This window comes from Pan troglodytes, chromosome 8, assembly GCF_028858775.2.
Source record: "Pan troglodytes isolate AG18354 chromosome 8, NHGRI_mPanTro3-v2.0_pri, whole genome shotgun sequence".
NCBI lineage: Eukaryota > Metazoa > Chordata > Mammalia > Primates > Hominidae > Pan > Pan troglodytes.
In genome coordinates this window covers 134,025,372-134,052,905 of record NC_072406.2, presented here as the reverse complement: position 1 = coordinate 134,052,905, position 27,534 = coordinate 134,025,372, and the positions used below count along the sequence as shown (strand labels likewise).

The following is a 27,534-nucleotide window of genomic DNA, read 5'->3' as shown; positions in this document are numbered from 1 at the left end:
CACCATCAGTGACATATGAGAGTTCCTGTTGCTCCACATCCTTGCTAGCATTTGGTGTTGTCAAATTTTAGCCATTCTAATAGTTGTGTAAAGGCATCTCATTGTTGATTTAATTTGAAGTTCTCTAATAACATGTAATGCTGAGCATCTCTTCATATGTTTTATCTGCCATCTGTTTATCTTTAATTGTCTGTTAAAATCTTTTGCCCGTTTCTAATTTGGCTGTTTGCTTTTTTATTGTTAAGTTTTAAGAGTTCCTTGTGTGTTTTAGATACCTGTCCTTTGTCAAATACGTGTTTTGCAGTTTTTTTCTCCCAGTCTGTGGCTTGTCTTTTCATTGTCTTAACAGTATCTTTTTTTTTTTTTTTTTTTTTTTTAGATGGAGTCTTGCTCTGTCACCCAGGCTGGAGTGCAATGGCGTGATCTCGGCTCACTGCAACCTCTGCCTCCCAGGTTCTAGCGATTCTCCTGCCTCAGCCTCCCAAGTAGCTAGGATTATAGGTGTGTGCCACCATGCCCGGCTAATTTTTCTACTCCTAGTAGAGGTGGGGTTTCATCATGTTGGCCAGGCTGGTCTCAAACTCCTGACCTCAGATGATCTGCCTGCCTCGGACTCCCAAAGTCCTGGGATTACAGGCATGAGCCACCGTGCCCGGCCAACAGTATCTTTCACAGAGCAGAAAGTTTTAAATTTTAATGAAGTATTACTTAATTTTTTTTCTTTCATGGATCATGCTTCTAGTGTTATATCTAAAAAGTCATCACTAAACCCAAGGTCACCTAGATTTTCTCCTATGTTATTACCTTGGAGTTTTACAATTTTGCATTTTACATTTAGGTTTATAATTCATTTTGAGTTAATTTTTTACATTGGATATAAGGACTGTGTCTAGATGTATTTTTTTTTGGCATATGGATGTCCAGTTCTGTGCCATTTGTGGAAAAGACTATCACTTTTCCATTGACTTGCCTTTGCTCCTTTGCAAAAGATCAGTTGGCTGTATTTGTATGAGTCTATTTCTGGGCTCTCTGTTCCATTTATCTATCTGTTCTTTCACCAATACTACACTATCTTGATGACTAGCTTTATAGCAAGTCTTGAAGTCCAGTAGCGTCAGTCCTTCAACTTTGTTGTTCTTCAGTGTTGTTTTGGTTATTATGGGTCTTTTGGCTGTCCATATAAAGTTTTGAATGTTTGTTGATATTCAGAAAATGACTTCCTAGGATTCTGACTGGGACTACTCAGAATCTGAAGATCAAGTTGTAAAAAACTGATGTCTTAACAACATTCATCTTCCTTCAACGAACATAGATTCTCTCTTCATTTATTTCATTCTTTATTTCGAGGTTTGTAGTTCTCCTCACATAGATATTGTATTGGTCCTTTCTCACGCTGCTTATAAAGACATACCCGAGACTGGGCAGTTTATAAAGTAAAGAGGTTTAATTGACTCACAGTTCCACATGGCTGGGGAGGCCTCAGGAAACTTACAATCATGGCAGAAGGAATCTCTTCACAGGGCAGCAGGAGACAGAATGAGTGTCCAGCGAAGGGGGAAACCTCTTATAAAACCATCAGATCTCGTGAAAACTAACTCACTATCAGAAGAACAGGATGGGGGAAATCGCCCCCCATGATTCAATTATCTCCACCTGGTCCCTCCCATGACACGTGGGGATTATGGGAACTACAATTCAAGATGAGATTTGGGAGGGGACACAACCAAACCATATCAGACATTAAACATATTTTGTCAGATTTATACTTATTTCTTTTTTCGTTGCTAATGTAAATGGTATTATTTTAAATTTCAAATTGTAAATGTTCATTCCTCTTTTTTTTTTGGAGACAGGGTCTTGCTCTGTCGTCTAGGCTGGAATGCAGTGTGCAGTGGGGTGACCTTGGCTCACCGCAACCTCCACCTCCTGGGTTCAAGTGATTCTTGTGCCTCAACCTCCCAAGTAGCTGGGGATTACAGGCACATGTCACCACGCCTGGCTAACTTTTGTATTTTCAGTACAGATGGGGTTTTGCCATGTTGGCCAGGCTGGTCTTGAACTCCTAACCTCAAGTGACCTGCCTGCCTTGGCCTCCCAAAGTGCTGGGATTACAGGCATGAGCCACTGTGCCTGGCCTGTTCATTTCTTTTTTTTCTTTTTTCCTTTTTTTTTTTTTTTGAGACAGAATCTCACTCTGTCACCCAAGCTGGAGTGCAGTGGCTTGATCTCAGCTCACTGCAACCTCCACCTCCTGGGTTCAAGTGATTCTCCTGACTAAGCCTCCTGAGTAGCTGGGATTACATGCACGTGCCATCACGCTGGGCTAATTTTTGTATTTTTAGTAGAGATGGGGTTTCACCATGTTAGACAGGCTGGTCTCGAACTGCTGGCCTCAGGTGATCTACCTGCCTCGGCCTCCCAAAGTGCTTGGATTACAGATGTGAGCCACTGTGCCCAGCTAGCCTGTTCATTTCTGATATATAGGAAAGCAATTTATTTTGGATATTAACAAGGCTGTATCCTGCTACCTTCCTGTAATTGGTCATTAGTTCCAGGAGGCTTTTGTTTTTTGTTGCTGTTTCTTTGGGATTTTCCACATAGACAATCATATCATCTGCAAACAAAGACAGTTTAATTCCTTCCTAATCTATATACCTTTGTTTCCTTTTCTAGTCTTAGTACATTCACTAGGACTTCTGCTAAGACATTGAATAGAAATGGTAAGAGAGGACATCCTTGCCTTGTTCCTGATTAAGATCAGGAGATATAAGATCATTTTTTAGGAGAAACCACCTAGTTTCTCACCATTAGGTATGATGTTAGCTGTAAGACTTTACAAGATGTTCTTAAATTGAGGAAGGTCTCCTGTATTTTAGTTTGCTGAGTATTTATCATGAATGGGTATTGAATTTTGTCAAACGCTGTTTCCATATCTACTGATATGATCATATGACTTTCTTTCTGATTTGAGGTGATGGGCTACAGTAATTGCTTTTCTAATATCAAACCAGTCTTGCATACCTGGAGTAAATCCTACTTGGTGATGGTGTATAATTCTTCCTATACATTGTCAGATTTGATTTTGGTATTAGAATAATGTTGGCCTCACAGAATGAGTCAGAAAGTATCCCCTTTGCGTCTATTTTCTGGAAGAGACTATACATAACTGGTATAATTTCTTCCACAAATGTTAAGTAGAATCTACTAGCGAACCCATCTGTGTTTGGCGCTTCTGTTTTCAGTCATTAGTCATTCATTAAACGTCTTTAATAGATGTAGACCTATTCAGATCTTTTTCTTCTTTGGTGAGTTTTGGCAGATTCTATCTTTTAAGGAATCCATCAATTTCCTCTAGGTGGTCATATTTGTGGGCACAGAGTTTTAATTATATCCCCCTTTATTACTCATGGATAATGGACAATAAAGGTCCATGGATCAGTAGTGATGGTCCCTCTTTCACTTCTGATACCGGTAATTAGTCTTCTTTTTTTTCCTTAACCTTACTAGAGGTTTATCAATTTTATTTCACAGAACCAACTTTTGGGTTCACTGATTTTCTGTACCCATTTCCCCTATTTAATTTCTTTGATTTCTACTCCAATTATCATTATTTTTTTCTGCTTATTTGGGATTTGGCCTTTTTATTAGCCTTCGAAGGTAGAATATTGATTTTAGATCTCCTTTTTAAAGAATGCATTTACTGCTATACATTTCCCTCTAAGCACTGCTTTTGCTAAATCTCACAAATTTTAAGTTGTGGTTTCATTTTCATTTAGTTCAATATATTTCTTTTTTTCTTTTTCTTTTTTTTTTTGTGTGTGTGTGTGATGAAGTCTCGCTCTTGTCTCCCAGGGTGGAGTGCAATGGCGTGATCTCCGTTCACTGCAACCTCCGCCTTCCGGGTTCAAGCAATTCTCCCGCCTCAGCCTCCCAAGTAGCTGGGATTACAGGTGCCTGCCATCATGCCTGGCTAATTTTTGTATCTTTAGTAGACAGGGTTTCATCACGTTGGCCAGGCTGGTCTCGAACTCCTGACCTTAGGTCATCTGCCTGCCTCAGCCTCCCAAAATATGGGGATTACAAGCGTGAGCCACCACGCCCAGTCTAGTTCAATGTATTTCTAAATTTCTCTTGAGACTTATTCTTTCACCAAAGCGTTATTTATAAGTGTGTTGTTTAATCTCCAAGTATGTTGGAATTTTCCAGCTGTCATTTTTTTTTTGAGACAGGGTCTTGCTAAGTTGCCCAGGCTGGGCACAAGTGATTCTCTGCCTCACTCTTCCGAGTAGATGGAATTATAGGCACACATCACTGTGTGTGGCTAATATCTTGTTATTAATTTCTAGTTCAATGCCATTGTGGTCTGAAAGCAGACACTGCAGGTTTTCTAGTCTTTAAAATGTGTTAAGCTGATTTTTTTATGGTCCAGAATGTGGTCTACTTTGGTGAATGTTGTGAGCTTGAGAAGAAACTCTTAGGTGAAGAATTCTACAGATGTCAATTAGATCTCATTGACTGATGATGTTATTTGATTCAACTATATTTTTACTGATTTTCTTCCTGGTAGATGCATCAATTACTGACAGAGGGGTGTTGAAGTCCCTTAGTATAATAGTGGATTCATCTATTTCTCCTTGTAGTTTTATCAGTTTTTGCCTGATGTAGTTTACCACTCTATTGGATGGTGTACCCACATAAAGGATTGTTATGCCTTCTTAGAGAATGGATCTCTTTATCATTATGTAATGCCCTTCTTTATTCCTAATTTTCTTTACTGTGAAGTCTGTTTTTTTCTGAAATTAATATAGCTACTCTAGGTTTCTTTTAATTAGTGTTAACATGGTATAACCTTCCTCGTTTATTTACTTATTTAATTTTGAAACAGGGTCTCTGTTGCCCATGCTGGAGGTCAGAGGCGTGATCATGGCTCACAGCAAGCTAAACCTCCTGTGCTCAAGTGGTCCTCCCACCTCAGCCTCCCAAGTAGCTGAGACTACAGGCACACACCACCAGGCCCAGCTAAAAACATTTTTTTTTTTTTTTTTTTTGTAGAGACAGGGTCTTGCTATATCGCCAGGGTCTTGAACCCCTGGCCTCAAGCAATCCCCTCCTTGGCCTCCCAAAGTGCTGAGATTATAGGCATAAGCCACCATGATTGGTCCATCCTTCTGCTTTTAATCTAAATGTGTCTTTAAATTTAAGATGGTTTTCTTGTAGACAACATATGGTTGGGTCTTGTTTTGCTTATTCATGCTGACAGTCTGTTTTTTAACTGGTGTCTGAGATCACTGACATTTAAAGTGATTATTGATATAGTTGGATTAATATTTGCCATGTTACTTTTTTTTTTTTTTTTTGAGACATAGTCTCATTCTGTTGCCCAGGCTGGACTGCAGTGGCGCAATCTCAGCTTACTGCAACCTCTGCCTCCTAAGTTCAAGCGATGCTCCTGCCTCAGCCTCCCGAGTAGCTGGGATTACAGGTGTGTGCCACCATGCCCGGCTAATTTTTGTATTTTTAGTAGAGACGAGGTTTCACCACGTTAGCCAGGCTAGTCTTGAACTCCTGGCCTCAAGTGATCCACCCGCCTTTGCAGATCAGTCAGAGTGGTGGGAGAAACTACAGGGAAAGGAGCAGGCCTTCTTTAAGGTCAGAAGGCTCTGCATAGCTTCGGGGGAGAAAGCTGAAGGCAGCTGTTCTCTAACCCTGAGGCAGAGGGCGAGGAGTATGTGCAAGGGAGTGAAGGGGAAGTTATCTTGATCAGGCTCGTGTGTTTGAAGTTGTCCAGAAACTAACCTTTGAACATCTGCACAAGGTTCCCTGAAAGGGGAACAATAAATGTTAATTATCCACAGATTGTGTTTGCTCCAGGCTTTTGGCACTGTACTTGCACTGAATAAAAGCAAGCAGCTCCAGCTTCTCGGGGCTGCACTCTGGCCACTTGAGCCGGGCAGTGCACTAGCTGCTCTGACACTTCATGCCTGTGTCTGAGTACTCATTTCATCCGTTGGTCAGCCAGGGTCTGCGGGACAGACCTGGCATGCCTTAGTCTCCCGAAGTGTTGATATTACAGGCTTGAGCCACCGTGCCTGGCCCTTGTTACTATTTTTTTTTTTCTGCTCTTGTTCTTGGTTTCTTTCTTTTCTTTTTTCCTGTTCCACTCTTTTTCAGCCTTCTTTTTTTTCTTTTCTTTTCTTTTTTTTTTTTTGAGACAAGAGTCTCGCTCCGTTGCCCAGGCTGGAGTGCAGTGGCATGATCTTGGCTCACTGCAACCTCTGCCTCCTGGGTTCAAATGATTTCTCGTGCCTCAGTCTCCCAAGTAGCTGGGATTACAGACGTACGCTATCATGCCCGGCTGATTTTTGCATTTTTAGTAGAGATGGGGTTTCACCATGTTGGCCAGGCTGGTCTTGAACTCCTGACCTCAGGTGATCCGCCCGCCTCGGCTTCCTAAAGTGCTAGGATTACAGATGTGAGCCACTGTGCCTGGCCTGCCTCTTTGGGTTTTAAGTTAAGCATTTAATATGATTTGATTTTTTCTCCTCATTTAGTCTATCAAATGTTTTTGCTTTTTAATTTATTTTTAAAATTATTTTCATTTATTTTAACTTTTTATTTCCATAGTTTAAATGGTTGCCCTTGAGTTTGCAGTATACACTTTTTTTTTTTTTTTGAGATGGGGTCTCGATCTGTCACCCAGGCTGGAGGGCAGTGGCGTGATCTTGGCTCACTGCAACCTCCATCTCCTAGGTTCAAGCAATTCTCCTACCTCAGCCTCCCAAGTAGCTGGGTTACAGGTGACTGCCACCATGCCCAGCTAATTTTTGCATTTTTAGTAGAGATGCAGTTTTTCCACACTGGCCAGGCTGGTCTCGAACTCTTGGCCTCAGGTGATCTGCCCACCTCGGCCTCCCAAAGTGCTGGAATTACAGGTGTTAGCTACCACACCCAGCCTGCAGTATACGTTTATAACTGATCCAAGTTCTCTTTCAAATAATACTATACCACTTTATGAATAGCACACAAGTACCTTATAACAGCATTTCCATTTATTACCTCCCATCCCTTATAACACTGCTGTCATTTATTTCCATAAGGTTCAATGATCACACTACTTACCCATAAGCTATAATTACCAAATACACGTTTTTTTTGTTTTTTAAGATGGAGTCTCGCTCTGTCGCCAGGCCGGAGCGCAATGGCGAGATCTCAGCTAATTGGAACCTCTGCTTCCCAGGTTCAAGCGATTCTCCTGCCTCAGCCTCCTGAGTAGCTGGGACTACAGGCACATGCCACCATGCCCAGCTAATTTTTTTGTATTTTTAGTAGAGGTGGGGTTTCACCATGTGGGCCAGGATGGTCTCAATCTCTTGACCTTGTGATCCGCCCACCTTGGCCTCCCAAAGTGCTGGGATTACAGGCGTGAGCCACCATGCCTGGCCCAAATACAAGTTGTTGTTATTATCTGTGGCCAACTGCTGTTAGATCAATTAAGGTTAAAAACATTTTTACCTCCATTTATTCCTTCTCTAATGCTCTTCCTTTCTTTATGCAGATCTGAATTTCTGAGCCACATTATTTGCCTTCTTTTTTTTTTTGAGACGTAGTCTCGCTCTGTCGCCCAGGCTGGAGTGCAGTCGTGCGATCTCCGTTCACTGCAACCTCTGCCTCCCAGGTTCAAGTGATTCTCATCCCTCAGCCTCCCGAGTAGCTGGGATTACACGTGTGTGCTACCACCATGCCCCGCTAATTTTTTGTATTTTTAGTAGAGACAGGGTTTCATCATGTTGGCCAGGCTGGTCTCAAAGTCCTAAGCTCAGGTGATCCACCTGCCTCGGCCTCCCAAAGTGCTAGGATTACAGGCGTGAGCCACCATGCCCGGCCTATTTGCCTTCTCTCTGAAGAATTTCTTCAACATTTCTTGGAAAGCAGGTCTACTGGCAACAAACTCCCTCCATTTTTATCTGAGATAGTCTTTAATTCCCTTTCACTTTTGAAGGATAATTTCTCTGGATATAGAATTCTAGGCTGTTTTTTGTTCTTTCAATATTTTTTAAATACTTCACTCTCCTCTCTCCTGGCTTCCATGGTTTCTGAAGAGAGGTGTGATGTAATTCTTATTGTTGCTCCTCTATATGTAAGGTCTCTTTTTTCCTCTGGCTTCTTTCAAGATTTTCTGTCTTTGATTTCTGCTGCCTTATATATGATACACCTGTGTAGACTTTTTGGCATTTGTGCCTGCTTGGTGTGTTCTGTACTGTTGTAGTTTTAAAATTCAAATTAATTAGGGTCAGGCGCGGTAGCTCATGCCTGTAATTCCAGCACTTTGGGAGGCCGAGGCAGACAGATCACCTGAGGTCGGGAGTTCGAGACCAGCCTGACCAACGTGGAGAAAGCCCATCTCTACTAAATATACAAAATTAGCTGGGTGTGGTGGCACATGCCTGTAATCCCAGCTACTTGGGAAGCTGAGGCAGGAGAATCACTTGAACCCGGGAGGCGGAGGTTGCGGTGAGCTGAGATTGCGCTATTGCACTACGGCCTGGGCAACAAGAGCAAAACTCCGTCTCAAAAAAAAAAAAATTAATTTAAATAAAACAAAAAAATTTAGTTCCCCAGTCACACTAGCTACATTTTAGGTGCTCAACAGCCACATGTGGCTAGTATCTACCACACTGGTGGCCAGATCCAGATAGTTGAGGAAAGGAGATCAATCTAGGGCTCCTGACAGTGAGTGGCCTGCAGAGGAAAGCACCTCCTGGACTCTGCTGGCACCTGAGGCACTCTGCTGCTCCTGTTCACCTCCCTGCCTCTGCTCATACAACCCAAACCTGCTTCCTGGAGTGTCCCTCCTCTCTGTCCTCAGATTATCTTTATTTTACCCTTTTTGCTCTGCCTTAACTTAGGTCCCATCTACTTGCAACACCTTTAGAGGGAAAGGAGAATGTGTTTTACTTTATTACCTTTAAGAAACATGATCTAAGCCTGTTGTCACCATGCAAAGATCCTTCACATCACCAGGGCCTAGGGCTGAGCCTCACACTTGTGGCTTTGTAGACTCAATATTACATCTGATGACATTAAAAATGTTAATGGGGCCGGGCACAGTGGCTCATGCCTGTAATCCCAGCAGGACTGGGAGGCCGAGGTGGGGGGGATCATGAGGTAAGGAGTTCAAGACCAGCCTGGCCAACATGGTGAAACCCCGTCTCTACTAAAAATACAAAAATTAGCTGGGCGTGGTAGCGCGCACGCCTGTAATCCAATCTACTCAGGAGGCTGAGACACGAGAATTGCTTCAATCTGGGAGGCGGAGGTTGCAGTGAGCTGGGATTGTGCCATTGCACTCCACCCTGGGTGATGAGAGTGAAACTCCATCTCAAAAAAAAAAAAAAAAAAAAAAAAAGAAGTTAATGGGACTGAAAAATTTTTTTGTCACCACGTTATTGTCAAGTAAGAAAATGAAAAGCAAAGACAACTGTCTATTGCTAGCATCTCATAAGCAGAACGACATTCTAATAGTGTCCTCCATTTTCCCCCAAAAAGGAGGAAACTAAATGAAGCTATGTATTTTTTTTTTTCATGGAAGACAAAAAAGTTGCCTCTGACCTTGAGCAAAATAGACATTTAGGAACTCACACAGCTCCAAACCTAGTATTTGTTTATCTCTTTTCCATTTCGATTTCTTTTATCTTTATTACCTTTTCTCCCTCCAAATGTCTGTTATTAGTTGTTTAACCTTGGGTAAGTTATTTAGCCTCTCTGATCTACATTTCCTAACTTGTGAAGTTGCTATAAGAATTAAGGGAGTTAACACATATGCTGGCCGTGCACAGTGGCTCACGCCTGTAATCCCAGTGCTTTGGGAGGCCAAAGTGGGCTGAGCTCCCAAGCTCAGGAGTTTGAGACCTGCCTGGGCAACATGGTGAAACCCCGTCTCTACTAAAAATACAAAAATTAGCCAGGCGTGGTGGTGTGCACTTGTAATCTCAGCCACTTGAGCCCAGGAGGTTGAGACTGCAGTAAGCTTTGATTGTGGCACCGCACTCTAGCCCGGGTAACAGAGTGAAACTGCCTCAAAAAGAAAAGACAAGCCAGGCGCAGTGGCTCATAACTGTAATCCCAGCACTTTGGGAGGGCGAGACAGGAGGATCACCTGAGGTCAGGAGTTTGAGACCAGCCTGGCCAACATGGTGAAACCCCATCTCTACTAAAAATAAAAAATTAGCCCGGTATGCTGGTGCACTCCTGTAATCCCAGCTACTCGGGAGGCTGAGGCATGAGAACTGCTTGAACCCAGGAGGCAGAGGGTGCAGTGAGCCAAGATCATGCCACTGTACTCCGGCCTGGGCAAGTGTCAGACTCTGTCTCAAAAAAACAAACAAACAAATCAAAAACCAAAAAACACCACATATGCCTAGGACTTTGGACATTCTCATTATTTTTCAAGGCTGGCATGTCTTGAAGTGCCCTGGCTGAGGTTAGTGTAGGACTTAGGATAAGGATGAGGCTTTAGAGGGACAGAAGTGAAGTGGGACAGGAATATTAAGACCAAAAAGCCTCCTGGTCCACCTTCTGTCCAGAGCATATTCTGCTCTCTTTCTGATGCATTCCACGGGCTTTGCTTTTGTTCAAAATGAGAGCCGGTCTGGGAAAGGACTGGGAATAGTCAAATCTGCCATAAAGAACAAAATGGATGAAGCTTGACTTAAGAACATGAATACTGAGATATAGCATGCAGTTTTCAAGTTTAAGAAGTTGGAGGAACGCCTGAGAAGCTGCTGGATATTACATGGCCACTCCTTAGGTGCCTTCCGATTGTGGGAGGCACAAGTGATGCTTGGCAGTATTAACAAGCGTGGCGAAAACAAAGAGAGATCAGACTGTTACTGTGTCTTCGTAGAAAGAAGTAGACATAAGAAACTCCATTTTGTTCTGTACTAAGAGAAATTCTTCTGCCTTGAGATGCTGTTAATCTGTAACCCTAGCCCCAACCCTGTGCCTGCAGAGACATGTGCTGTGTTGACTCAAGGTTTAATGGATTTAGGGCTGTGCAGGATGTGCTTTGTTAAAAATGTGTTTGAAGACAGTATGCTTGGTAAAAGTCATTGACATTCTCTAATCTCGAGTACCCAGGGACACAATGCACTGTGGAAGGCCACAGGGACCTCTGCCCAGGAAAGCCAGGTATTGTCCAAGGTTTCTCCCCATGTGATAGCCTGAGATATGGCCTCGTGGGAAGGGAAAGACCTGACCGTCCCCCAGCCCGACACCCATAAAGGGTCTGTGCTGAGGAGGATTAGTGAAAGAGGAAGGCCTCTTTGCAGTTGAGGTAAGAGGAAGGCATCTCTCTCCTGCTCTTCCCTGGGAATGGAATGTCTCAGTGTAAAACTCGATCATACGTTCTATTTACTGAGATAGGAGAAAACCGCCTTATGGCTGGAGGTGAGACATGCTGGCGGCAATACTGCTCTTTACTGCACTAAAATGTTTGTGTAAAGCCAGACATAAATCTGGCCTACGTGCACATTGAGGCATAGCACCTTTCCTTAAACTTATGACACAGAGATCTTTGCTCACGTTTTCCTGCTGACCCTCTCCCCACCATTACTCTATATTCCTGCCACATCCCCCTCACCGAGATGGTAGAGATAGTGATCAATAAATACTGAGGGAACTCAGAGACCAGTGCTGGCGCGGGTCCTCCGTATGCTGAGCCCTGGTCCTCTGGGCCCACTGTTCTCTACACTTTGTCTCTGTGTCTTACTTTTTTTCTCAGTCTCTCGTCCCACCTGACGAGAAACACCCACAGGTGTGGAGGGGCTGGCCCCCTTCAACAAGTCACCAGGCCACCAAGAAACCTCCTTCAGCTAGGTACATATCTAACACAGGCCCTTGGGGTCAAGAATGTCAAAACTCACCTCAAAAATTTATTTCTATTTCTCTGAGTTTCATTTCACTTTTTTAAACACACTTAAAAAAATATTGTATCATCAGCTTTATTGTTGACTGGGAAAACTATGAGGACAGACAGGCTTAAATTATCTGTGCACGCAGAGGGAAAGATAAAGCATATTACCTTGTTGGAACTCTTTTTTTTTTTTTTTTGAGATGGAGTCTCGCTCTTTCGCCCAGGCTGGAGTGCAGTGGCGCGATCTCTGCTCACTGCAAGCTCTGCCTCCCGGGTTCACGCCATTCTCCTGCCTCAGTCTCCCGAGTAGCTGGGACTACAGGCGCGTGCCACCACGTCCGGCTAATTTTTTGTATTTTTTAGTAGAGAAGGGGTTTCACCATGTTAGCCAGGATGGTCTCTTATCTCCTGACCTCGTGATCCACCCGCCTCGGCCTCCCAAAGTGCTGGGATTACAGGCGTGAGCCACCGCGCCCGCCCCTGGAACTCATTTTTTAAAAAATTTTTTTGAGATGGAGTCTTGCTCTGTCGCCCAGGCTGGAGTGCAGTGGCGTGATCTCGGCTCACTGCAAGCTCCGCCTCCCGGGTTCACACCATTCTCCTGCCTCAGCCTCCCGACTAGCTGGGACTACAGGCGCCCGCTACCACGCCCGGCTAATTTTTTGTATTTTTAGTAGAGACGGGGTTTCACGTGTTAGCCAGGATGGTCTCGATCTCCTGACCTCATGATCCGCCCGCCTCGGCCTCCCAAAGTGCTAGGATTACAGGCATGAGCCTCATTTTTATATTTTGCCCTAGACTCTTATTCCTAAGGAAATCTTCCTTAAAATAGTGGTTGCAAAATGGAGGCCCATGGGCTGGATTCAGCCTGTAAAACTGTTTTGTTTGGACTGTAGAGTTAAAAAAAAAAAAAAACCCTGTATTTCCAGCATCTCTTATTAAAAATCGTATGTGGCACCGGACTTATAGTGGTACAAGACAGCAACTGTCTCTAGCTGACAGTTGTTTCCTTTAAAAGCCGTTAAGAGTTCTTTAATTTGCGAACCCTCGCCATTCACGGAATACCTGCTTGTGTTCTTGTATTCAGGGCACTGGAGTGCGTGCCAGCTGGTCTGGAAGCAGCTCCAGCAAGTCACTTACACGGTGGCCAGGGGCGGCCTGAGAGGGTAACTTTCAATCCGAGACCCGCCGGGAATGACTTTGGGATAATCACAACCTCCGGTCCTCAGTTTCCTTACCTGTGAAATGGGGCTGATAACGCACAGCTGTGGGAAGCACCGGCCCAAACGCAGGGCTTGGGGGCACGACCACCATCCCCGCCCACGGGTCCCCGCGCCAAGCTTCGCTCTCCACCCCTCCCGCCGCGGGCCCCAGCGCTTCGCCGAGGTCGGCCCCGGGCGCCAAGAGGCGTGGTCGGCCCGAGCGGACCCTCGCGGCGGCCATGGCGTCGGTGGTGGAATACAAGGGCCTCAGGGCCGGCTACCACTGCGGCTACTGCGATTCCAAGGAGGGCAAAGCGTCCTGCGGTGAGTGTTCCCGACGCCGGAGTTGTCGCGGCCGCCTAGCGCCCAACCCCTGGCGCGGCCGCCGCGCCCCGCACAGGCCCTCGGCGGGGGAAAGGGCAGGCTCGCACCCCGACTCCCGCTTCCCTTCCCCTCTTGACTCTCCCCATCCTGTTTCCCTTCCCGCTCTGTCTCTCCGCCTCACCCTCACTGACGACGGCGGCCCCTTATGGAGAAGGAACGGAAATAGTGGAAAGCTGCCCTCGGTCAAGATGGCGCGGGCGGCGTCAGCTCCAAGAGGCGCCGGGCCGGCCGGGCCTGCGGGCGCCCGAGTGGCTTCGCGCGAGCCTCGGGAGGCTCCCGGGCGGCGCGCTGCATTGTGGGGTGGCGGCGGCGGCGGCGGCGCTAGCGACGTGGGGCCGGGCGGCTGAGCGTTAGGGGGGCCGAGGCCATGGCTTTCTGGGCGGGCGGTTCGCCCAGCATCGTGGACTATTTCCCTAGCGAGGACTTCTACCGCTGCGGCTACTGCAAGAACGAGTCGGGCAGCCGCTCCAATGGTGAGCGAGCCGGGCCGGCGGGCGTGGGAAGCCGGGCGCCCGGGTCTCGGGATCCCGGGGTCCCCCAGCGAGGACGCGAGGGAGCCGGAGCCCCTGGCCCCAGTGCCACGGCCGAGACGGAGGGGGCACCCTCGGGAGGGCCGCGGCGCCGGCTTAGCAGGGCAGCTTCGCGGTGCCTGTTCTGCAGGAAAATCCTAACCGGTGCCCGGACTCTCGAAATCGTGGTGGTCTCCCCAGAGTCGGGAGACGGACGCCCGTCTAGGGTAGATTGTGTGAGGTGAAGGACGGCGCGCAGTGCCAGGGAACGCCCCAGAGCCGTAGTTAATGGCCGGGGCTGACCGGTGGGTGCTGCGGTGGGAGCGTCCCGGGAGCGAGGGCGAAACGCGGTGCAGAAGGAGCTGTGGGTGTGCACACAGGTGCCGGTCATGTATGAATCAGACATCCCTGGACGAATGTACAGGATGAGCCCTTTGCATCTCTGGGTTAAAAAAAAAAAAAAAGAAGTTAAAAAAAAAAGACAAGAAACTGGTGACCGCGGTCGCTACCGGCGAGGGATTCTGTTTGTCCTGATCTGTTTGAAATTTTTACCATTTGCTTATATGCCGTGTCTTTTCTCCACCCACCCGGACGACAGCAAAGCCAGCCCACAAGTTTGTTTTGTTTTTCCATCGTGATTCAGATTTCTTTGGGGGAGATTTGTTGCTGGTAAACAAAACATCGTGTTTATTTCCTCTCTTGCCATGCATTTGCCAATATAGAATGTAGACTCTATTATTTTAATAGAACAGTCTAGCTTTGTGGAAAACGAGATTCTCATGAAAACACACAGGCATTTTCCATGAAAAAGGTGTAAGTGGGGAATGATTTGGTCGATAACGGTGTGTGCATTTGCTCCTTCATTAAAAGTGTTTATTAAGTGCTTCTTGTGGGCAGCGGTTTTGAGTAGACAGTTATGCAATCGTTAGAAGTGAGGATTATGAAGACTAAATGGAAAAATGCTTCCAGTTTGGACTTAAACGGAGAAAATCAACAGGATGCAAATGGCTTATGCGACATGATTACAGTTCTGAAAGGAAGAAGGCCCGGAAGTACACCAAATAGTGACAGTGGTAATATGGCCTTAGAGTATTGTGGATTTCTACCTTGTCTTTTTCAGAATTTTTGTATTTTGGCTATAATATTTATCAAATCAATAAGTTACATTAAACGTGCCTAAAATTAATATTTTAATAGGTCATTACTTATTTTTTTTCCAATAATTGTGGTAAGAGAAAATTGGCTAACATAAATGTCTTGTATTTCACATTTTGTCGAAGAAACCTGCCTGCAACCTTTCCATCAAGAGAAAATAATCATCAATTTCTAGTATCTCGATTTTAATTTTAATACTCTTTATTATGGGGCATCTACTTACTTGGTAGGTGAGTTTTATTTTTTTATTTACAGATGATGAAATTGAGGCTTATTGGGTAACTCCTTAGTGTGAGTGAGTGCCTGCCAGGTGTCGGGATATTTCTGTTGGACTCCAGTGCCATGCTTTTCCCACTATATTCTGCTCTATCAAGCCTGTCATATCTCTGATGTGATTTACTGTTTACAAAAGGGAAAAATCCATTTATTTATTTATTTATTTTGAGACACAGTTTTACTTTTGTTGCCCAGGCTGGAGTTCAGTGGCACAATCTTTGCTCACTGCAACCTCCACCTCCCAGGTTAAAGGGATTCTCCTGCCTCAGCCTCCCGAGTAGCTGTGATTACAGGTGCCCGCCACCACGGCCGGCTAATTTTTTTGTATTTTTAGTAGAGACAGGGTTTCACCATGTTGGCCAGGCTTGGTCTTGAACTCCCGACCTCAGGTGACCTACCCGCCTCGGCCTCCCAAAGTGCTGGGATTATAGGCATGAGCCACCGCACCTGGCCCATTTCTTTTTTAACTTTATTTTTTATTTATTTTATTTTTTTTAAAGAGGCAGAGTCTTGCTCCTTTGCTCAGGCTGGAATGCACTGGTGCGTTCATAGCTTACTGCAGCCTCAAATCTCAAATTCCTGGTCTCAAGCCTCCTCCCACCTCAGCCTCCCAAGTAGCTGGGACCACAGGCACAGGCCACAAAACCTGATTAATTATGATTATTATTTTTTTTTTGTGAAAACAGAGACTTGGTATGTTGCACAGGCTGGTCTTGAACTCCTGACCTCAAGTGATCTTCCACGTTGGCTTTCCAAAGTGTTGGGATTATAGGCTTGAGCCACCACCTCATGAAGCCTTTAGTTCTGATATGCCTTTAAATGTTTCCTCATAGTCTTCGTTTTTTTTCATAGTTGCGTAATTATTCCATCATGTTGACAACATCATATCCCCTGTAATCATCTTCCTGTTCCTTGGCATTCGAGTTTCTTTCTTTCTTTCTTTCTTTTTTTTTTTGAGACAGAGCTTCACTCTTGTTGCCCAGGCTGGAGTGTGGAGTGCAATGGTTCGATCTCGATTCACTGCAACCTCCGCCTCCTGGGTTCAAGCGATTCTCCTGCCTCAGCCTCCCAAGTAGCTGGGATTATAGGCATGTGCCACCATGCCCGGCTAATTTTGTGTTTTTAGTAGAGATGGGGTTTCACCACGTTGGCCAGGCTGGTCTCAAACTCCTGACCTCAGATGATCTGCCCACCTTGGCCTCCCAAAGTGCTGGGATTACAGGCGTGAGCCACTGTGCCCGGCTGAGTTACTTTCAGTTCTTAACACTTAGAGGGAATATTGTTACATACTTTTCTCCAATTTTTGATGCTCAAGACTGTACTGTAAATATATACCTGTATATAAATCAGGAGAACTAATAAGCACAAAACATTTTGCTAAGTTTTCTGAAGAGACCAGCATGTTAAATCATTGGGGATATTATTAAAGTTTGAAGGTCTGATGCAGTCTGATTGCAGTGAGGACTTAAATTTATGCTGTCATAGAGACTATTGACTAATCCTCAAATAAATATAATTACTTCGATGTGTTTTTTTGAATGAAAATATATATAGTGTCATTATTTGTGCTGTGTGTATGCCCAACTAACAGCTGTGAAGTATGTACAAACTTTTCATTTATCCAATATGAGTGTTTTGGAATTTTAACCTAAACACTCCTATTTTTTTTTTTTTTTTGAGATGGAGTCTCACTCTGTCGCCAGGGCTGGAGTGCAGTGGCGTGATCTCGGCTCACTGCAACCTCCGCCTCCCGGGTTCATGTGATTCTCCTGCCGCAGCCTCTTGAGTAGCTGGGATTACAGGCGCCTGCCACTACGCCCAGCTAAATTTTTGTATTTTTAGTAGAGATGGGGTTTCACCATGTTGGCCAGGCTGGTCTTGAACTCCTGACCTTGTGATTTGCCCGCCTTGGCCTCCCAGAGTGCTGGGATTACAGGCATGAGCCACCGTGCCCGGCCACACACTCCTATTTTTAAAACTCACACTTTGAATTTAAAAAAGAAAAAAGGTTACCCTGCCGTAATTAACACACTACTTATTTTTTCAGGCATGTGGGCACATTCCATGACAGTACAGGATTATCAGGATCTCATAGACCGAGGATGGCGAAGGTAAAGCTTCCAGATACAAAGAGACTTCCTACTGTTACTCAGGTTCTTGAAAAATACAGCATGCCTTTAAAATGCTTTCCTGTTGGAAAGAGGTTTAAGAAAAATTTTTATTATATTCTTTTATGTAGTGATTTTTTCTCTCCTTTTTAAAAAACTTTGTTAGGAAAATGTCAAATATCTATAAAAGCAGAGAGTACATTAGAATGAACCTCAGGTACCTATCACTAAGCTTCAGCAGTTATTAACGTTCTGCCAATCATGTTTGATTCTCCTGCTCCACCTTTTAATATTTAACAGCAAATTACATCAGTAGGTTATTATGACATTTATCCTATCAATAGATAGGCAATAAGTATGTATCTCTAAGAGAGAGGTCTTTTTTTCTTTTTAACTTATCCGCAATGCTGTATCACACCTTACAAAAATAATAAAACTTCTTTGATGTTACCTGTTACCTACTTTTTATTAGATTTTTCAGATTGTCTCAAAAATGTCTTCTTTAAAAGTTTATTTGGATAAGGATTTCCTTAAAGTCCACACATGGCCTGTTTTGAGTAGTTATTTTTATGTGGATGATTTTTAAGTAACTCTTAGGTACAGTTCCTTGTGTAAATATAAGTAATATTAAATACTGTATGCTAATACTTGCCAAAGACGTGGGATTGGGAGCACCAGCTGAAACATCACAACTTTCCTTAAACTTAATGAGATTCAAAAGGTAGACATAGGTCAGATTTTAAAGGACTTCACATTGCCATGATAAGCAACTTTTTTTTTTAGAGACATGGTCTCGCTCTGTTGCCCAGGCTAGAGTACAGTGGCATCATCATAGCTCACTGTAACCCCAAATTCCCACACTCAAGTGATCCTCTTGCCTCAGCCTCTGCAGTGGCTAGGACTGCAGGTGTGCATCACAACACCTGGCTAATTTTTCAGTTTTTTGTAAGATCTTGCTATGTTGCCCATGCTGGTCTCGAACATCTGGTTGCAAGTGTTCTTCCAGCTTAGCTTTTCAAAGTGTTGGGATTATAGGTATGAACCACCATGCCTGGCCAGAACTTTTTAGAAGGCAGTCATGGAAGGATTTTATGGTAAGAGAGAAATGTGATGGAATTTGTTTTAGAAAAGATTGTTCAGATGGCTGAGAGGTATTTGAGGGGGGGGTCATAGAGGCAGGAAGATGAGTTCAAAGGTTATTGCGCTATCCAGATGTGCAATGATGAGGACTGTCACCTTAGTGGCAATGGTGGTAGAGAAGAGGGGACAATTTAGGATAGGGTTTAAAGTGAAGGAAAGCTTGCTAACAGGATATAGAGGTGAATTCCAGGGAGAAGTCTAAAATGACTCCCAGGTCTCTGACTTGAGAACAGAATGAACAGTTCTGTTAGTACCATAGACCTGGAATGCATGGAAAGAAGCAGGTTAGTTTTGGGGTACTCCGTGCTGGTGCATGTGGAATACCCAAGTGTGGTTGTCACAGGCATCACATACATGAGTCCCACAGCATCGTGGGCATTTCTCTCATTGCCCTTGTGGTATTGAGGATTGGTGGCAGGTGAAGGCAGAGCAGGGGTGGCAGATGCTGGTGAGAGGGGAACTGAGATGATTGGCCGTGGGGTACACAAGTAAAGCTTTAGGAAATAAAAGGCAGGATTCTAAACTTTGCTACACGCACTTTGAAGATTATTTAGCTTATGAAGAGTAATTAAACCTACATGCATTTCTACAATGTTGATTAGATTTTTAACCTTAATTTAATGCTCCTGTGCTAGGCTGTTTTGGTGCAAGTGAAAAATATATAAGACATTAACAAACTATTTTTATAATTTTAGAAGTGGAAAATATGTGTACAAACCTGTCATGAATCAAACATGTTGTCCTCAGTACACAATAAGGTAAGAATTTTAATTAGTAGAAAGAGGATTTATAGTATGAAGATTGTGTATAATATTTTAGTAGTCTCTTGTGCTTTTTTAATGTTTATTTCCACTCTAGGTCAATGTCCTTTGAAAGGAAAAGTAAATGAGTTATGTCTTTTCTTCATACTGATGCTCTATTTATGTGCTGATCAGTAGGTTTTAGTAATATTGTTTGATTGGTTCAGATATAAATATGTGAAAAAAATGCCCTCTTAATTTAGCAATCTTGTCAATTAATGCCATGAAATATTGGGAAAATGTTGGTAAATATTCACATTACTTTTGGATATTAAATATTATAGGACTTAGCTTAGGATTTTCTGCATTCTGGTATATTGCTTGACACAGTGCTTGTGTTCAAGCAATGCTACAGGCTCCTATAAATTACTTGGTAGGTTCATGTTCTCATGTTGTGGGATTCAGGAGGACAAGAGAGACCTCGGGTTAAAACAGGAGAAACTTTATTGAGTGCACTTAGGCCCAGCTGACTCAACGTCCAAAAGACTGGGCCCGGAACAAAGACTTTTATACACAGTTCACAAAAGGGGGTGGGCTAGCTTGAAGCAAGCTTACAGTGGTGTGAAAGCAGGGATACAGAGGCAGGACAAACTCAGGATTGCACATGACCGTTGCCAAGCAACCCAGATGTCCGTTATCTAGGTTTGCCTGGGCTTATCCCATAATCTTCACTATGGTGCCCAGGCAGCTGCAGTTCAGGCCTACTCAGGCTTCTCATGACATTCATTGTACTTCTCAAATAAAACAGAATACTTGAAGTCACTAGTTACAGAGAACAGGAATCTATGAACTCATTCCGTAAAACAAAGGAAAATTTATTTTTTCTTCTCTGCATGTTGAGTGCTGGGAGAATCTCCAGAGCACATTAGATAATATTATCAAGGCTTTTCCTGGGTCTGGGCCGTGCCTGTTGCTGCCTCTGGGACAAGTCAGCCTAATACAGGAAAGCTTATTTATCTTTCTTTTTAATTGTATTTTTCTTTAATTTCCCACCTCACTCACTTATAGGTGGGAGCTAAACCTTGGGTACTCAGACATAAAGATGGCAAAAGTAGAAGCTGGGGACTACTAGAGGAGGAGGGAGGGCGCGAGCTAAGAGTTGAAAAACCAACTTGGTATGACGATCAGTACCTGGGTGGTGGGATCATCCATATTGCAAACCTCAGCATCATGCAATATATCCCGGTCACCAGCCTGTACCTATACCCCCTGAATCTAAAATAAAAGTTGAAAAAAAATTAATTGGAAGGAAGAGGGCTTAAATTTAATCTGCCACTTACACTTAGAGTCCAATTTTTTTTTTTTTTTTTTTTTTTAAAGAGACAGAGTCTCGCACTGTTGCCTGGGCTGGAGTGCAATGGCGCTATCTCGGCTCACTGCAACCTCTGCCTCCTGGGTTCAAGTGATTCTCCTGCCTCAGCCTCCCGAGTAGCTGGGATTACAGGTGCCTGCCACCACGCCCGGCTAATTTTTTGTATTTTTAGTAGAGATGGGGTTTCACTATGTTGGCCAGGCTGGTCTTGAACTCCTGACCTCATGATCCACCCGCCTCAGCCTCCCAAAGTGCTGATATTACAGGCGTGAGCCACTGCACCTGGCCCAGAGTCCAGTTTTCTTAAATGGGAAACTTAAGCCAAAGTCTGTTTTCCTACAAAGTCTTCGTTGGATTTTTTCATAATCTTTTGGATTTTCCATGTACCTTCTCACCTCACCCTAATATAGAAAAATCTTCTCTCTTATTCTGGTTATAAGGTCATCATCACCTTTTTCTTCTTCTTTCTTTTTTTTTTTGAGACAGGGTCTTGCTCAGGCTGGAATGCAATAGCACAACCATGGCTCACTGCAGCCTGCCTGCCGGGCTCAAGTGATCCTCCCACCTCAGCCTCCCAAGTAGCTGGGACTGTAGGTACACACCACCAGGCCTGGCAAATTAAATTTTTTTTTATAGAAAAGGGGTCTTGCCATGTTTCCTAGGCAGATCTCACCATGTTTCCTAGGCTGATCTCGCCATGTTTCCTAGGCTGATCTCCAACTTCTAGGCTCAAAGGAGCCTCCTGCCTCAGCCTCCCAAAGTGCTGGGATTGTAGGTGTGAGCTACTACTGCACCTGAACCTTTTTTTTTGATAGAAAATGTGAAAAGTGCACTAACATTTTGAAGTATGTATTTGCCCCCAATTTCAATGTGTATATATACTCATAAAATTAAAAGACAGTTTTACTTTAAGAAATGAAAAATTAAAAAATTAAACAGTTTTTTATCCATTAGTTTTTTTGTTTGGTCCTCAAAGCTGTCTCCCTTGGTTGCTCTTAACTTGTTTTTGGGTTGCAAACCATTTTGAGAAGTTGATGAGAGCTGGCCTCCTGCCCAAAGGTATGTAGACAAAAATATGTAACATTTTGCATATCCTCCCCACCGAGACTGAGTCTTGCTGTGTCACCCAGGCTGGAGTGCAGTGGTGCGATCTCAGCTCACTGCAGTGTCTGCCTCCTGGGTTCTAGCAGTGCTCTTGCCTTAGCCACCTGAGTATCTGGGACTACAGATGCCCACCACTAGGCGTGGTTAATTTTTGTGTTTTTAGTAGAGACGGGGTTTCACCATGTTGGCCGCGCTGCTCTTGAACTCATGATCTACCCACCTCAAAGTGCTGGGATTTCAGGCGTGAGCCACCATGCCCAGCACATTTTGTGTGTTAATTTTAGAATGATCGCAGACTCCCAAAGGTTCACTGATCCTTGATTAGGAGCTTTTTTTTTTTTTTTTTGAGATGGAGTCTCACTGTCGCCCAGGCTGGAGTGCAGTGGTGCTATCTCGGCTCACTGCAACGTCTGCCTCCCGTGTTCAAGCGATTCTCCTGCCTCAGCCTCCCGACTAGCTGGGATTACAGGCGTGCACCACCACACCTGGCTAATTTTTTTGATATTTTTAGTAGAGATGGGTTTCACCATGTTGGTCAAGCTGGTCTCGAACTCCTGACCTCAGGTGATCTGCCCGCTTCAGCCCCCCAAAGTGCTGGTATATCTGGAGTTGGTTCCTTCTGGTGGGTTCTTGGTCTCACTGACTTCAAGAATGAAGCTGCAGACCTTTGCAGTCAGTGTTACAGCTTTTAAATGTGACGCAGACCCAAAGAGTGAGCAGCAGCAAGATTTATTGTGAAGTGTGAAAGAACAAACCTTCCACAGCGTGGAAGGGGACCCTAGCGGGTTACCACTGCTGGCTGGGGTGGGCAGCTTTTATTCCCTTATTTGTCCCTGCCCATGTCCTGGTGATTGGTCCATTTTACAGAGTGCTGATTGGTCCATTTTATAGAGTGCTGATTGGTCCATTTTACAAACCTCTAGCCACAGAGCACTGATTGGTGCGTTTTACAATCCTCTAGCTAGCTATAGAGCGCAGATTGGGGCATTTTACAATCCTAGCTACAGAGAGCTGATTGGTGCATTTTACAATCCTCTTGTAAGACAGAAAATTTCTTCACGTCCCCCCCAACCCCCAACCCAGAAGTCCAGCTGGCCGTTGGATTGGCAGAGGACAAGAAAAATGGGGTCTGGTTTGCTGACACGGTGTCATTACACAAAGAATAGAATGACAGAGTATCCTGTGCTGTCCTCTTTCAGTTTTCATGGTTATAAAGAGAAGGTATCTTCTAAGGCAGAAGTCATTTGTCTTCAATTAGCAATTTATTGGATTATGGACAGGATTCTATTCATAAGTTTGAAGTTGATTGGCTTAATCTGTGATCAGAAAAGGGTGATTTCGATTGGTTAAAGAAAAAAGAATCTAAATTGTATTTGGTGCCTGTTACATGGAAAGCACTATTCTAAGCATATTGCCTTTATAAAAGGGGATTCATTAACATTGCAAAATAGTTATGTGATTTTTGCATTTTACATGGCATCAGATGTTTCCTGAATTGCGTCTCTTTGTAATTCATTATACATCATTTTTTTTTTTTTTTTTTTTTTGAGACAGAATCTTGTTTAGTCTCCCAGACTGGAGTGCAGTGGCGTGATCTCTGCTCGCTGAAACCTCCGCCTCCCAGGTTCAAGTGATTCTTCTGCCTCAGCCTCCTGAGTAGCTGGGACTACAGGCGCATGCCACCACGCCCTGCTAATTTTTGTATTTTTAGTAAAGATGGGGTTTCACCATATTGGCCAGGTTGGTCTGGAACTCCTGACCTCATGATCTGCCTGCCTTGGCCTCCCAAAGTGCTGGGATTACAGGCGTGAGCCACCGGGCCCAGCCACATCATCTTCTTATGGAGTCATTTTCCATATTTACTCTTCTGGTTATTTTTACCTTGTATATAACAGCAGTTGCAATGAGAACTTAGATAAAGGAAAGGGGCTTATAGCTAACAGCTTAGCTTCTTGTTAGTAGGGACTCTCCAGTATGTGTGTATAAATGAGGATGAACTTTTCTGGCTATGATTTTTTTTTTAAGTTTTTTATTTTTATCAGAATTCCACATGCTCATTAAGTGTCAAGTTGCAATAAAGTTTGTTTTGGAAAAAGCAGTCCCCCAACCCCCCTGTCCCATTTCCTGTTCCCCCAAGGCAGTCATCTTGAAACATTTTCACTAATTCTTTTGGTTTTTCATCTCCCTGTCTTTAAGCAACATGCTTATATAATTGTAACACTTGCATTTTTTTTTCTTTTTCTGTTAGTTTTCTCCATTATTTCCGGGCTTCTCTCTGTGGAAGATAAGGATTTAGTTTTCTCTTATCCCTGTTTCCCTGCCACATTCAAGCTCGTTTTTGTCCCCATCCCTAGCTTTCCATTCAGAAGTGTGATTTTGGGCAGATGTGTTGACATCCATTGTGACTGTGTAAATATGCTTCACAACTGAATCATGGCGAGTACTGTGATTACTTTTCCTGCACAAGTTTTTGCTTTCCTTGGAGTTACTAATTATTTTTTTTTTTTTGCATAGTGTATATAACTATGACCAGATTATTTTGAAAATAAATCCCAGTTATGTAAGTTTCTTCTTAGTATATTTAAACGCATCAAGTGCTATGATCGCTTTTATCTACTTGAGAAAAGTCCCTTGTGGAGCCTTCTGACCGGCTTGATCTGAACAGGTTACCCTCTACACCTGAAGCATCATGGTCAGCCTGGGCTATTTTTTTTTTTTTTTTTTGAGACGGAGTTTTGCTCTTGTTGCCCAGGCTGGAGTGTACTGGCGCAATCTCAGTTCACTGCAACCTCCGCCCCCTGGGCTCAAGCGATTTTCCTGCCTCAGCCTCCTGAGTAGCTGGGATTACAGGCACCCACCACTATGCCTGGCTAAGTTTTGTATTTTTAGTAGAGATGGGGTTTCATCATGTTGGCCAGGCTGGTCTCGAATTCCATACCTCACGTGATCCACCCACCTCGGCCTCCCAAAGTGCAGGGATTACAGGCGTGAGCCACCATATGCGGCCTGGGCTATTCTTTTTACTGTCATCTTGGGGATTTTTTTTTTTGTTTGAGACGGAGTCTTGCTTTGTTGCCCAGGCTGGAGTGCAGTGGCGCGATCTCGGCTCACTGCTCCCTCTGCCTCCCAGGTTCAAGTGATTCTCCTGCCTTAGCCTCCCGAGTAGCTGGGACTACAGGCATGTGCCACCATACCTGGCTAATTTTTTGTATTTTCAGTAGAGACGGGGTTTCACCGTGTTAGCCAGGATGGTCTTGATCTCCTGACCTCGTGATCCACCTGCCTCAGCCTCCCAAAGTGTTGGGATTGCAAGCGTGAGCCACCGCGCCCGGCCTGGGGATTCTTTTTAGCAACTGAGTGGGAAACCCTTCTTTCTTGGGTTATTCCCTTGTTTTAGTGAAGCACATCTTCTAATAGAGAAAGTGCATAAGAGTTACATTTTTGAGACCTTGTGTGTCTGCAAACTTTGATTCACTGCTCAAACTTTAGTTTGGGAGGGTACAGAAGTGCAGGATGAAAATAATTTTTCTAGAATTTTGTTCCACTATCGTATTATTACTGTTGAGAAGTGCGGTGATATTCTGATTCTCATACCTTTGTCTGAGACGTGTTCTTTCTCTTCGGAAGTGTTCCTTTTTTGTTATTGTTGTTTTTTGTTTTTCGAGACGGAGTCTCGCTCTGTTTCCCAGGCTGGAGTGCAGTGGTGTGATCTCTGCTCACTGCAAGCTCCGCCTCCTGGGTTCATGCCATTCTCCTGCCTCAGCCTCCTGAGTAGCTGGGACTACAGGCGCCTGCCACCACGCCCGGCTAATTTTTTGTATTTTTAGTAGAGACGGGGTTTCACCTTGTTAGCCAGGGTGGTCTCCATCTCCTGACCTCGTGATCTGCCCGCCTCGGCCTCCCAGAGTGCTGATTATTACAGGCGTGAGCCACTGTGCCTGGCCGAAGCTTTTCTTTTCTTCTCTTTTTCTTGTTTTTTTGTTTTTTTGTTTGTTTTTGTTTTTTTTGTTTTTGAGATGGAGTCTCACTCTGTTGCCCAGGCTGGAGTGCAGTGGCGTGATCTTGGCTCACTGCAAGCTCTGCCTCCCGGGTTCATGCCATTCTCCTGCCTCAGCCTCCCAAGTGGCTAGAACTACAGGTGCCCGCCACCACGCCTGGCTAATTTTTTTTGTATTTTTAGTAGAGACAGGGTTTCACCGTGTTAGCCAGGATAGTCTCGATCTCCTGACCTCATGATCCGCCTGCCTCGTCCTCCCAAAGTGCTGGGATTACAGGTGTGAGCCACCGCGCCCGGCCTCTCTTTGGAAGCTTTTCTATCCTCTGTTCTACATTTCATAGTCAGTTTGGCTATGTGTCTGTTTTTATCCATCACAGATGAACTGGAGGGGCCCTTCTTATCTGGGTGCTCGTCCCATCTTATCCTTCAGTTCAGGGGAATTTTCTTAAATTTTTTATTCTATCTTTTCACCTCCATTTTCTTTTTTAATGCCTTTATTTAGATTTTGGACCTTTTAAACTGGTCTCTGACTTTACCTTTTCTCTTCAGTTTTTCATCTTTTTTGCAGAATCTTCTGGAAGATTTCTTCAACTTCAGTTTTCAGGTCTTCTACTTAATTTTTACATTTCTCCTGTCATATTTTTACTTTTGAAGTTCTTTTTGTTCTCAGACTCTTGTTTATTTAATAACACCTTGTTATTTTATGGCTGTAGTGGCTTAATAAATGAGATCTTCCTAAGGATTTTTTTAAAAGGTTCTCTTCTTTCTGTCATGGTCTATGTCCCCCAAGTTACTTTCTCCAGTTTGTTCGGTACCTATCTTTTCAGTGGAGGCTCTTCTCGAGTGTCTGGTGATTCTGACTTTTCAGTGTTCCATTGGAAATTCCGTGTACCTGAGGGGTTTGGTTTACTGTGGGTCTTGGGTGTTTCTCGGCCTTGTTTACTGTGGGTGATCTGGCTGGGCTCTTCTGTTGGGGAATCCCTGATGTTAGTATTTTTAGGTCTGATCACATTCTGGAGAGAAAGTATTACATAACCTGCTGTTGTTCTGGACCTGGGTTGGTGATCTCAACATGTACTGTGTACACTTTTATTTAAGCCGTTTTCAGTAGTACCGCTGCTTTCAGCTGTGGCTTGCATCCATCCTGTAAGAGGCTCTATGTTACTCTTTCCTGCAAGTTTGCGGTTTTCTGCTGGGTTGAGTAGGGAGTCGTCTAGTCATCTGCGGGTGGGAGAGGGGATCTGACATCTATCCTAACTGCTTTGAAAACAAGACTTTGAAGGGATCTTTCTATTTTTAGACCTACTTTCACTCATATTTCCAGAGCTATGAGGTGTCCCCAATCCCTAAGACTTTTAAGGGTAATATAGAGAAAATTGGCTTTTTTTTTTTCCACTGTTGGCCTAGGATTCAACTTTCTTTGGTCTGTTAAAGCAGCATTGCTTTATATATCTGTTTTCCAGCTTCTAACACTTCTGTCCTTCTCTTTTTTCTAGTGTTTTATGTCTTTCTCTCTTTAAAAAAAAAAAAAAATCTCTTGCTGGGAGCGGTGGCTCATGCATGTAATCCCAACACTTTGGGAGGCCGAGGCAGGTGGATCACGAGGTCAGGAGTTTGAGACCAGCCTGACCAACAT

At 44.1% G+C, this 27,534-nt stretch overlaps 1 protein-coding gene across 50 annotated transcripts in view; it reads left to right on the top strand.

Moving 5' to 3' along the window:
- Positions 1-13,300: 13,300 nt before the first annotated feature.
- The window catches only part of ATE1 (arginyltransferase 1), a 187,536-nt gene continuing 173,302 nt past the window's right edge, over positions 13,301-27,534 (top strand). For 12 of the 50 annotated variants that reach the window (XM_054660558.2, XM_009459361.5, XM_054660554.2 and 9 more), the window contains exons 1-3: positions 13,325-13,437; positions 17,485-17,548; positions 19,381-19,443. In XM_054660558.2, coding sequence (XP_054516533.1) covers positions 13,353-13,437; positions 17,485-17,548; positions 19,381-19,443 — 212 coding nt within the window. In that variant the 5' untranslated portion in view covers positions 13,325-13,352. Of the gene's footprint in view, positions 13,438-13,727; positions 13,971-14,489; positions 15,392-17,484; positions 17,549-19,380; positions 19,444-27,534 lie in introns of those variants that run through there. The other 38 variants (XR_010147043.1, XR_010147042.1, XM_054660556.2 and 35 more) reach the window with 15 other exon arrangements.